The following is a 12,730-nucleotide window of genomic DNA, read 5'->3' as shown; positions in this document are numbered from 1 at the left end:
CAGCCTGGTCCACAGACTGAGAGTACGTCTTTTTTTTTTTTTTTTTTTATATTTATTTATTATGTATACAATATTCTGTCTGTGTGTATGCCTGAAGGCCAGAAGAGGGCACCAGACCCCATTACAGATGGTTGTGAGCCACCATGTGGTTGCTGGGAATTGAACTCAGGACCTTTGGAAGAGCAGGCAATGCTCTTAACCTCTGAGCCATCTCTCCAGCCCCCTGAGAGTACGTCTTAAAAACAAAACAAAACAAAACCCCCAAGTGAAAGTTTACAGTTCTCAAAGACCAGGAAATTCCTCAGTGTCTGTGTGGTAGTTTGAATGGGACTGTCCCCTCCAGTTTTGGGCATCTGGACGGGTGGTCTCTAGTCAGTGCACTGTTTGGGTAGGTCTAGGAGGTATGGCCTTGCTGAAGGAAATATGTCACTGGGGGTGGGCTTTGAGAATTTAAAGACACACACATTTCTATTCTCTCTGCTTGTGGGTTCAGATGTGAGTGAGCCCTCCGCTTTCTATGGCCATGCATTTGTTCTACCATCGCAAACTAGAACCCTCTAGAATCTTAAACTCAGACAAGCTCTTCTCTAAGCTGCCTTGGTGTTTTATCACAGAGATAGAGAACTGATGACTTTACATGAGGAAGTGTGTGCTTGAAGACAATGCCGACCTGCACCTTCCCATCTAAATCACTCTTCACCCCAGATCTACAGCGGCATGCTGCAGAGGGAAAGCCTTAGACGGTGTGATAGTCTACAACCCCCACACGCCAGTGTGCTTACCTGGTCAGCGAACTGGGTCATGTAGCGCTGGAGTCGGGCCTGGTTGTCCGTCTGTTCACACATCTGTACCAGGATATCAAAGTCACAGTACTTCTCTGCCAGAGAAGCTGCCCATGGGTACTGGCCTAGTGTGACTTCAGGAGGAAGAAGAGGCGATACCACATATACAATGTCCATTACTGATCCATCCCTACCTCCCAGGTGAGCCTTCCATTACCCACTAGAACAAACCTTCCTGAACTTGGCTATGAAAGAAAACTGCTTTCTGCTCAACAGCCACACTGCGCCACCTGTGCCCTTCCCCAGCTACTACCAGGCGGTCCTAAACCAGTTATTCAGGTGAAGGTTCGAGGGGCTGAGTTTTTTTGACTCAGAAATGCCACCAGGCCCAGCATGCTGAACTCAGTGACTAAGGGCATAGCCACCGCTTAATTTACTGTTTTTCTCCCAATCAACTGAGCCTCCAATGGTATCTGTACCAGAATCAGTAATTTTAAAAAGCTCGATGACACGAATACAGAGCTATCCAAGTGCGCCTGTCTTTGTCTTTGTTCACAGGTAGATTAACTCTGCAGGACTGCACTGTGCAAGTTCTCCAACCTCCACCTGTCCTGTAGCCCACAGCCATTTCTAACACTCACGAAGGGGAGAGAGGAGTTCTGATCTTTTCTGCAGATATTCCACTTCCAGATTGCTGTATCTTTCCTGGTCCGTGGATTTCTCTAGTGACTTCAGCTGGGAAACGTAACTGTCCAGGAAGCAGTCGATCAGCGCCACCAGCTGCTCCATCACAAGGCTGCGGAGGTTGCTGTCAGCCTGAGGGTACACCATCTGCAGGATGATCCCATGCTGGCGCATGATGACTGTGCGGATGCCGGACGGACCGCTCGTAGCTGTAAAGTGTGCAAAGTAGCTTCCTAAGAAAGCGTCCAAGACAGTAGGGAGAAGACCAACGACCTAAAACTTAGGTTACCTCACTGCTCTAGGAAGACACAGCAGTGGTTACCTCACTGCTCTAGGAAGACACAGCAGTGTTCGGGTGATACCTGCTCGTGCCCTGGTTGAACCCCATCTTTCTTCTCAGTGGAGATTTCCATTAACACAGGTCGCCGGGATCCTTCTGCCTACTCAACAATTCCTTTAATGCTAGTCCACTTACTCCTTGTCTTGAACATAAAATGGAGCCTATTCCTCCAAAGCCAGCACCTGTTTCTATGAAGGACTTAGTACTTAAACCTAACAGATGTATCTAAACCCCACTGATAAAGAAATAACAGGTGGGACCAATAAATACAGCAAAGGGACCCGGTGAGTCTAGAGGTGTCGCATGAACTGTTCCTTCGCTTCACTCACAAGCCTGCCCCGGGCAACAGCACAGCACCTCCCAGGCCAGCCCGACATGAGCATGCTCTGAACGGCCATCACCACTCCAGCACGGTACCTGTCCACGGCACATACTCCGGTTCCTCCCCCAGTGGTTCTTCCCGACTGTACATGGAGCTTCTGTTTAGGCGGTAGTGAGTAGCAGCCTGCAGCATGTCCTGGGAGAATGAAAAGCACCGTCACGTGCGGGAAGCAACGGGCTGCTGTTAAGGCCGTAATTCAGTCCATTTCCTTCTGTGGGAGGCTGTGTCTAAGTAAGACCTACAACACCAGTCTACAAGTAAGAAAAGTACTCAGCGCTTGTGGATCCTGCCTTCAAAGTTTGGTTTTATTCCACAGATTTAACTTCATTTTGGAAAACTATAACCAAAGCAGAAAGTTAAAAGAGAGAGAGAGAGAGCACTATAGTGTCTAATAGGTAAAACTGAATGAAAACCCTTAGTTAATAATTCAATAAACAAACTTTGAATAATTAAAAAACAGAAAGCAGATGTAGTAGTATGTGCTTGTCCCTGGTAACTGGAAGGCTGAGGCTGAAACAGGAGTTCAAGGCAAGAGAAATGAATAGATTTTGATAGCTCTGTTAACAAGCACCAATACCTCTGCAATGATAGAAGAGAAAAAAAGTTTCTTAAAAAAAAAAACTTTACCCAACAGAAAGTCAAGACTACAGAAACTTATAAACTTACTAGTATGCACAAAGGGAATACTCAAAAATCCCGATAATTCATAAAAATATAGGCTCTTGTAGTTTTTGAACTTGACAAGCAGTCTTCACCTCACTAGGTCAGGCATAAGAAAACCACTGTCTTGTCCCTCCCCGTATTGGAGCGTGGTTTGCTGACACCACTGTCACGGTGTGGTACCTTGAGGACTGTATTCACGTGGATCGCCACCTCTGCCCACTCCTGAGAGTCCAAGGCGACATCACGCAGGACTTGTTCCTCGTGCTCCAGCAGGCACTCGCAGACAGTGTCCACCTGGGACACCTGAGGGCAGAGAAGCCACAGTCACCAGCCTCTTAGGGACAGGGAGCCCACCTGGGAAGGTAAACCTTCCCATCACACAACAGACGTTAACAGACTTAATAACAATGAAAGTAAACATAAGCCTGGAAAGTCTGACTGTTTACAAACAGTTATTGTCATTTAGATAATAAAAAGGCTGCACGCTCTTACCCTCAGTCTTCAGTGGTAGGAAACACAGCTCCTATGCTGTGCCAACACAGCCTGTCTCTGAGTAGTTAGTACTATTTTATGAAGCCTTGACTAGTCCCAGGCCTCTTCCCAAAGTGAGTTAACGGTAAAATGGGGGCTGCACCTCCAGAACCAGGCCCATTGTCTTTTACTTTCTGCAAGAGCTACAATAGCAAAATTCTCCCTCCATGGCTGATCTGAGCAACCATCTCTTAAAATACTAACACTCTTCAGGAATATGACATTGCTACTTGCAAGTGGACAGGAGAAAGCAGCATTCCAGAAGGTCACTGGGATATAGCTAGCTGCACAGAAGCTTGACTTGGGTCAGTGAGATGACTCAGCAGGTAAAGGAGCCTCCTGCCACGAAATATGACAAGCTTGACCCCTGGGCCCCACATGGTGGAAGGACAGAACTCCTCAAAGTTGTCCTCTAACTTCCACACGTGTGCCATTATGTGTCGTGCGCATGCACACACAAATAAAAACATTTTTTTAAAAGAATCTGATCTATGACAAAGGGAAACCACAAATGTACTAGAGAACAGTTACTCTGACCTTCTTCCTGCAGTGCCCCAGCTCTTCATCCCAGCAGCAAGCCTGGGAGCCTACTGAACAAGAACAGCTTCCTGTGCTAGACACAGGGAGCGGGAGAGACACAGGAAATGGGGAGCCCCTTTCTCAGCCAATTATTGCCCCCCTTAGAGGGCAAACAGTAAACAAGAGACATGGAGTAGTAGTGTTCATAAAGCAGGGAGCCCAAGTCAACATTTCAATGAGGTCCTTTAACATCCCTACCAGGGATGTCCACCCCTGGGACAGTGCAAAGACACAGAAAGACAAGAATGAGGGTGTGTCTGACCTCTCGGAAGAAGACGTCGGCAGGAGTCAGGCTGGACGGGACCTCACACTCCCTCTTGTGCAGGGCAAGCAGGATAGCCGCGTTCACCAGCTCAGGCAGCCGAGAGTGGTGGTTTTTGAGTGTGATGGCAGCCGACAGCTTTTCTGCATGTTCACAGAGCAGCAGGCGGGTCGTCATGGGTGTCCCTCTGACTGGATAAGAGCCGAGACGTCTAAACAAGCCCACCTCACAAAAAAAGGAGAAAAGAAAAAAAAAGAGAAAACTATAAGCACCTGCTCTCAGAAAGCACTCACAGAAAATGTGGCCACATTCTTCTAGGAGCTTCCCTGCCATAGGCCACTCAGTGCCACTGTTCCCAGTGTGTACTAGGTATACTCATGCAGTATCTAAGTCAGAGTCTCCTCACCATTCCTATCCACGGCTGCCATAGTTTTCAAACTACTCTTTAAATATCATAATGATCAAATGGCTTTTCTGATTTGTACCAGTGACCTATTCTGGAATACAGATCTTTGGGAAATGGAAACTTGACTTTTATTTGTTTTGTTTTTCAAGACAGGATTTTCTCTACATAGCCTTAGCGCCTGTCCTGGAACTAGCTCTTGTAGACCAGGCTGGCCTCGAACTCAAGAGATCCGCCTGCCTCTGTCTCCTGAGTGCTGGGATTAAAGGCATGCACCACCACCACCCAGCGTCTATGTTTTTACACAAAAAAAATTTGTTTAAGATTATACAAATTGCTGTTTTGGGGCTGGTGGGATAGCTCAGTGGGTAACGGCACTAGCCACCAAAACTGACACCTGAGTTTGATCCCCAGAAAGAAAGACTCCCGAAATTTGTTCTTTGACATCCGCATGTGTGTCATGGCTCTGGAACTGCTTACATCAGTACACAATCCAGGCCCCTCCAAGAAATACCCCAGAGGGCGGGGCATCTCACCGGGCTACAATGCCAAGCTCACCCCTTAGCCTATGTGATGCTTACTTGGTGAAGGAAGTCCACCAAGAGACAGTGGGCTTTCATCTTGTCCTCCAGCTGGTGCAGAATGATCAGTGATGTGTTGCTCAGTCCAGGGGCCTCTGTCAGAACACAGCAGTACAGAATAAGCACAAAGCGATTTTCAGAACAGTAGCTACTAGAAAGTGACAAGCTGAGAGGATCTGAAGGGAGCAGGGCACCAGTCCTTTACATTACTTTAGAGCACTCAAGGAGTCTTAGAATTGGATCTATAACTCAGTGGGGGCTCACATTTGTAATCTCACCTCTCGGAAAATTAAGGCAGGAGAATGCTGAGTTCAAGGCTAGCCTGGTAAGTTCTAGAGACACCCACACTACAAAAGGAGACCTTGCCTCAAAAGAGTTTTTAAGTGCAGAGAAAAACCTAGTCAGGCAGATATTGTACTTACTCAAAACAGAAAGCATGCCCTGGTTTAGCCACTATATGATTTAGCTAAAAGAAAAAAAAGCAAGGAAACTCCCTATATCCCTAGTGCAGAAACCTGTACCTGAGACACTGTCTGGTAACTGGAAATGCAGAGCAGCCTAAGGGGGTAGTCACCTAGGACAGGCAGGGGATATGATATGTTCACTTCTGAATACCAAGGACTTCTCTAACACTTGGGAGGTCCTACTAGCCAAATGCACGGAGTATGCCAAAATTGTTTACTCTGAAGCAAGTGGGTGCCAAATGCCTATCACCACCATTGTGATGGCTATTCTTGACCTCACGGAGAATTAAGTAAAACCCAAGCCACTGTGAGGGATTTTTATCTAACTGGATCATTTGAGACAGGGAGAAGATCCACTTTAAATCTGAAGCATCTGAAGTCAGAAAACCCACCCTAGATCTGGACCACATCCTCCCTCGGCAGCCTACATAAGGACAAGGAGAAAGACGCTTTTGCTCTTTGTCTGCTTGCTCTTGCTCTCAATGGCAGAGCGTTCCGTCACTGCGCTAGAGCCTGCTTACCTAGGATTCTGAGGCACACTGAAGACCAGCTGAGTATCCGATCTCGTGGACTGAACAACTACTGACTTCCTGGACTTTCGGTCAGTAGGCAGTCATGTTGGACTAGCCGGGCCACTGCCTGTAAGCCATTCTAATAAATTCCCTTTAAATATCTATATTCTACCAGCTCTCTTCCTGACTAACACGCCCACCCAGTTCTTCCGGAAATGAAATGGTGAGAATCACAAGGTCCTGTTTCAATGTTTCCGTGTCCTCTCAGATGCTCCTCCAATTGACAAAGAGGGCCATCCATCTGTCCTAGCCTTCTCAAATGTGTCATGGGAGGGATACCTGCAACTGCTTGAGAAAATAAAGATTACGGCGTGATCAAGGAGTGCAGAAGCAGCACTCCCCTCTCCCACAACTGCATCTGGCGACTGACCTTGGGGGACTGACTCGGCCCACCGCGGGTCTGAGGCTGGGTAATCATCCACCAGGTCCATGCTGATCTGAGTCACAGCCTTGTCTAACTCAGCGTCTGAATTCAAGTCAGTGTGAGAGGAAAAGAACTCATCTGCCATCATCTGAGCACGGCCCAAGTCTTTCCTGCAGGAAAACATGAATGCAAAGGTACAGCAGAGACCAACAGTCCCAGACTCGCCACAGAAAGTTAACGGTGAGGTTAAAATCCATATACAGGCTTTAGCCCAATCACAAGATTCACCTCATTACATAGAAGAAAGCTTCTGTGCGGCTGTGAATTCATTAATACACTGAACGTTCTAACAGGTGAAGCACTAGACAACGGCTCAGACGGAAACCAGCCCCAGGCTTTAGGCCATGGTGCCAGGAGCCAGACCACTGAACAAGTGAAGGCACAGGTGCCGGCCAGCGCTCCGACGGCAGCCGCGATGGTTTATGCTGTTAACCTGAGGTCTAGATCACCTTTACGACAAATCTCTGCATTTTCCTAGTTTGAGGTAAAGGCTCAACTTCCAGACTGAATGAAAAGGTGAAATCGGGCTATGGCAGCTTCCTGACTGCTCCTGCTGCCATGTGTCTCCCCAATGATACAATGATCCCCCGAATGATCCCCTGAACGCTAAGCTACAACAAAACTCCCTCCTTTCCTAAACTGTTTCTTGTCAGCTATCTGGTCATGGCAAAGAGAAAAGTAACTAACAGACCACCAAGCACAGGGAAGGGCAGCCAACCCATCAGAGGGCAGGGAGAGCTCTCTGGGGGAAGAAGCCACAGGGGCAGGGTAAGGAGAATAAAGTGGGAGTGGACACCCATTGAGCTGACCCTGCTGGTCAGCAAGGAAGCTACAGCAGACATGGAAACAGGTCTTCTAGGAAAAGGAGTCTTGGGGCTGGAGAGATGGCTCAGAGGTTAAGAGCACTGGCTGCTCTTCCAAAGGTCCTGAGTTCAATTCCCAGCAACCACATGGTGGCTCACAACCATCTGTACTGGGATCTGGAGCCCTCCTTTGGCGTGCAGACATACATCGAGGCAGAATGTTGTATACATAATAAATAAATAAATCTTTAAAAAAAAAAAAAAAGGAGTCTTGAAAAAAAACAGAGCAACAGCCTGAAGGACAGTGAGCCCCTAAAAAAGAGGACTCTTCTAAACTGGGCCGACACGAGAAATAACCAGGTACTAATGAGGCCAAGAGGAAGGTAAATGTGGCCTATACTCAGAAGGAATGAAAGATTAAAAGGCCCAGCCCTGCAGACTGCGGTGTAAGGTCTGCACAGACACTGGGAGAGGCTGTGCACCGTGGAGATACAAACAGGGAAGCAGCACCAGCCAGCCCAGCAGTGGCCACGGCTGTTAGGATGAACAGCAAGGAAAGGCACGAAAGTCCCCTAGACCCTCCAGGGGCTGCATGGCCCTACTGACTCTGTAATGTTGAACTGGAGTCCCATAAGCACAGAGCTTGTGGTAATTTGTTTTGGTAGCCACAAGAAATCAAAATAAAGACTCCAGTTGCTGGCCGCATTATCATGTACACTTAACAGACTGTCACTGAAGAGAAATATGTGCAAGACGAAGTAGCGCAAATCTTTCTAGGAAGACTGAACCACGCAACAGAACAACATAAAGCATACTGCATGTTTAGTGGCGCTCCCACCTGGCCAGAACAGGGAGTGCAGCAGATCACTGGCAAGGCAGTCAGACAAGCTTAGAACCTAATACTATATACTTCAGGGAATGAGCAGCCACCCTGCACCACTGAGTGGAAGGGCAGGTCAAGACCTGAGAACTCGGCAGCAGAGGCAGGATATACTTAAAAAAAATACTTTCTTCAAAACCAAGACACGCTAGGCAAACTGGATCCTTCACTCTTCTCAACCAGGCACAAAGGAAGAAACAAGGCCAGGATCAGTGACTGTCCTGCCAAAGCCTCACAGCTCTGGGAAGACGCAGACTTGGCAAGGCTTGGCCTTGACTTTCACAAATCTATTCAACTGTGAAACAACTCTGCTGATGAAGGAAAGTGTGCAAGTGGCATCAGGCATGCTGATAATAAACGGAAATGTGACCCTGAGCCCAGGACCTCTGCTGCAGGCGCATGCCCACAGTACCTAGGACCCCTCTGCTGCAGGCGCATGCCCACAGTACCTAGGACCCCTCTGCTGCAGGCGCATGCCCACAGTACCTAGGACCCCTCTGCTGCAGGCGCATGCCCACAGTACCTAGGACCCCTCTGCTGCAGGTTCACGCCCACAGTACCTAGGACCCCTCTGCTGCAGGCGCATGCCCACAGTACCTAGGACCCCTCTGCTGCAGGCGCATGCCCACAGTACCTAGGACCCCTCTGCTGCAGGTTCACGCCCACAGTACCTAGCCCTCACAGTTCTAAGGGTGCTGTGCCTCCAGTACATTAGGAATCCTGCATCCCACAAACAACCCAGACAGCCAGTGAGATAGTGGAGTGGACAGGATGCTGTGTAGTTAGGTTCCAGAGCGTTAGCAGCCAAGCTGAAGCTGAAGCAGTCTTTACTCCAGGCTGCAGGATACTTGGACAACACCTGACCAATAATTACAGAAGCCGTTTTCCCAAACTGTCATCAACAAAACATTTGTATTTTTTGAATAAATTAAAATGAAAACCAAACAATACTAAGTAAGCTCTCTGTTATGTTTGACTCAGGGCATTTGACAGTGTTTGGAGACAAGGTGGTTGTAACAAGCAGGGGGAAGAATCACTGGCTTCTGGTGGGAAGAGGCCAGGGCTACCGCTCTACAGCCTGCAAGTCATCAGATGCCCACAAATGGTTACCTGTCTCAAATGTCAACGCAGCGATCAGAACTACAGGAAGCAAAGAGCTGGCCAGCTAAGGCCCTAGAAATATGAGAAGCTCAGGCACAGCACAGCCAGACTGGAACCTGGCCACAATGAGAGCCCAGCTTGGACTTGGCCAACTGCCACCTGACCTGACCTCCAACAGCCAAACTGCAGAATCTGAGCTTGGCTGAGCAACCACTAGGTTCTGTGGTCACTGAACCTCAGCTAAAGGGCAGGCTTACTTCTTTCACAACACCCATATGACTCCACCTGCAACTTACTTGCTCCGATGTGTTAAAAGACATTTTGTCCTCCGTCTTTAGGACTGCCAGTTTTAATGGTCATTGCTTCCTGGGGAGGCTGTCAGATCTGATGTTCCCAATGTACGTAGGCTGGGGCCTCTTGCGACTACCAGATTCAGATAATCAACCAGCTCTCACCACCCACCAACACACAGTAAGCCTCAGTAAAAACACACATAAGGTGGGCTGTGATTTTAAAATGTGCTGTGCCTGCTGAGCATAACGGTCATGCCTATAATTCCCGTGCTAGAGGAGGAGGACCAGCCTGGTTTACACATTTAGGAGCACTTGCTGCTCTTGCAGAGGACCTGGACTGGGTTCCCACCACTCATATTTCCCATATCAGGTGCCTTACAATTACCTGTAACTCCAGCTCTAGGGAATCTGATGCCCTTTTATGGATTCTATGAACGCCACCCCCCACACAAATATAAATATATATTTTTGTTGTTGTTGCTTGTTTGTTTGTTTTCTTTTGGCTTTTTGAGACAAGGTTTCTCTCTGAAACAGCCCTAGCTGTCCTGGAACTCACTTTGTAGACCAGGATGCCCTTGAATTTAGAGAACTGCCTACCTCTCTTGACTTCCGAGTTCTGGGATTAAAGGTGCACACCACCCCATTTGGCTAATTCATACTCTTTATTTTTGTTTGTTGTTTTTTTGAGACAGGAATTCTCCAGGGAGCTTTGGAGACTGTCCTGGAACTCGCTCTGTAGGTCAGGCTGTCCACGAACTCAAGGAGATCCACCTGTTTCTGCCTCCCTAGTGCTGCAATTAAAGGCGTGTGCCACCACCACCCAGCTCTAAAACAGATCTTAAAACAAGATTGTGCTATACCTGCAGTACTGTAGGAATGCAGCCTTAAGTAGTTTTGTCTTATCTTCATGGGCTACAGTTTCATTTTTTGTTGTGGTCTCAAAAACCATACTCTACAAAACAAAACAGAAAACAAGCTATTGCTTTCAAGAAATGGGCACAGGAACAGTCGTACATGTTGAAGGAAGTGTACGCCACACTCACAGATCGATCAAAGCCCTACAGAAAAGGCAGGTAACTCAGGGCTTTTTAACTGTCCCTATGCTTATCACAATAAGCATTAAGCACATGGGGAAGGACACAGCTAAGCAGAACTCAGGAAAACTGGAAGAGATGGACTAGTACAGAACAAATCCAGGAGCATGCAGCAGCACTAATCTAAAAACACACGATCACAAGCAAGAGTTCAAATACATTACACTCTGTAGAAACTGACAAATCGATTTTTTTGGTTTAAAATCAATATTTTTATTTTATGCGTGAGTGACTGCAATATTATATGTGTATACATGTGTGCTATGTGTGCTGTCCCCAGAGGTCAGAAGAGGGTATAGAATCTCCTAGAACTGGAGTGACAGATGCTTGTGTGTGCTGTCCCCAGAGGTCAGAAGAGGGTATAGGATCTCCTAGAACTGGAGTGAGAGATGCTCGTGGGTGCTGTCCCCAGAGGTCAGAAGAGGGTATAGGATCTCCTAGAACTGGAGTGAGAGATGGTTGTGGGTGCTGGAATTGAACCCAGGTCCTCTACAGGAGCAACAAATGTTCTTAACTGTTTAGCCTTCTCTCTAGGCTGTGTTCGAGACAGGGTCTTACTATGCAGCCTGGGCTGGCCTAGAAAGCTCTACGTACATCAGGCTGACCTTCAATTCAGAGTTCCACCTGCCTCTTCCTCTCAAGTGCTGGAATTCCAACCAGCTTCTTTCACTTCAATTTTTAACTAAGAAAACAGTTTACACAAAGACTAGTCATGGTAGCATATGTCTGGTATTCCAGTGCTTGGAAGACCGAGGCAAGAGGGTTAGCCTGAGCTACACAGTAAAACTCTGTCAACAGACGATAGACAAGCCAGTGTCTTATGATTAACAAAACCAAATATGTGAATCTGTCATGTATTTCAGTAGAAGATACTTGTATTTTAGCCTTCTGTAACTGAATTTTTTTTTCTGTTTAAAAATTCCAAACTTACAGATAAAGTTACCTCAGATTTCAAAATAACAGAAAGGTGATTGCTTTTGTTTTTTGTTTTGTTTCTCTGTGTATCAACAGCCCTGGCTGTCCTGGAACTCATTCTGTAGCCCAGGCTGGACTTGAACTCAAAGGGATCCGCCCGCCTCTGCCCCCCAAGTGCTGGGAGTAAAAATGTGCATTACCATACCTGGTGAAAGCTGATTTCTTACTTATTTATTTATTTTTAAAAATATCTATCTATCTATCTATCTATCTATCTATCTATCTATCTATCTATCTACCTACCTACCTATCTATCTATTTATTTATTATGGATACAATATTCTGTCTGTGTGTATGTCTGCAGGCCAGAAGAGGGCACCAGACCTCATTACAGATGGTTGTGAGCCACCATGTGGTTGCTGGGAATTGAACTCAGGACCTTTGGAAGAGCAGGCAATGCTCTTAACCACTGAGCCATCTCTCCAGCCCCTTATTTATTTATTTTTAATCTCATCAAGCCTCTCAGAATTCATCTGCTGAGATCACCGAGATGTCTCAGTGAATAAAGACATTTGCTGTGCAAGTTTGACAACCTAAGTTTGATCCCCATGTAAAGTGGTATTCAGGTCTGCCTAGCACAGCTGGGAACAGGTCCTTATAGATAGTGACCACAGGGAACCCCAACAGGCACCTTCCAAAGCTGCTGGACAGTGTGTGCAACAATCGACTCAGCAAATAAAATCGATGCGGTCAAAGCTCCAAGATGTATAATGTGTAGAAGGTCACTGGTGCTTCCCTGGAATGAACCGTTCCAACACTCATCTGTCACCCCACTCCTCAGCAAGACAAAGGAGAGGAGGACGCATATAAGTTGTTCCAAGCCCCTGTTCTAAAACTGAAGACCTGGAGACAGCAACACATCCACTTGGCTCAGAGATGCAGAAGAAAACGCAGACGGGACTGAGACAACAAACAGC

General features: G+C 47.1%; 1 protein-coding gene across 1 annotated transcript in view; it reads right to left on the bottom strand.

Annotated features, from left to right (window-relative positions):
* Nup133 (nucleoporin 133) overlaps positions 1-12,730 on the bottom strand; it is a 48,264-nt gene that overhangs the window by 16,195 nt on the left and 19,339 nt on the right. The window contains exons 12-19 of the mRNA XM_057754015.1: positions 10,605-10,696; positions 6,614-6,777; positions 5,208-5,302; positions 4,224-4,448; positions 3,032-3,154; positions 2,224-2,323; positions 1,424-1,675; positions 783-916 (exon numbers count right to left, since the gene is read on the bottom strand). Of these exons, the coding sequence (XP_057609998.1) occupies positions 783-916; positions 1,424-1,675; positions 2,224-2,323; positions 3,032-3,154; positions 4,224-4,448; positions 5,208-5,302; positions 6,614-6,777; positions 10,605-10,696 (1,185 nt within the window). The remainder of the gene's footprint in view (positions 1-782; positions 917-1,423; positions 1,676-2,223; positions 2,324-3,031; positions 3,155-4,223; positions 4,449-5,207; positions 5,303-6,613; positions 6,778-10,604; positions 10,697-12,730) is intronic.

This window comes from Chionomys nivalis, chromosome 21, assembly GCF_950005125.1.
Source record: "Chionomys nivalis chromosome 21, mChiNiv1.1, whole genome shotgun sequence".
NCBI lineage: Eukaryota > Metazoa > Chordata > Mammalia > Rodentia > Cricetidae > Chionomys > Chionomys nivalis.
The sequence above is the reverse complement of the archived record's forward strand: the minus strand, read 5'-3'. Positions and strand labels throughout refer to the sequence as shown.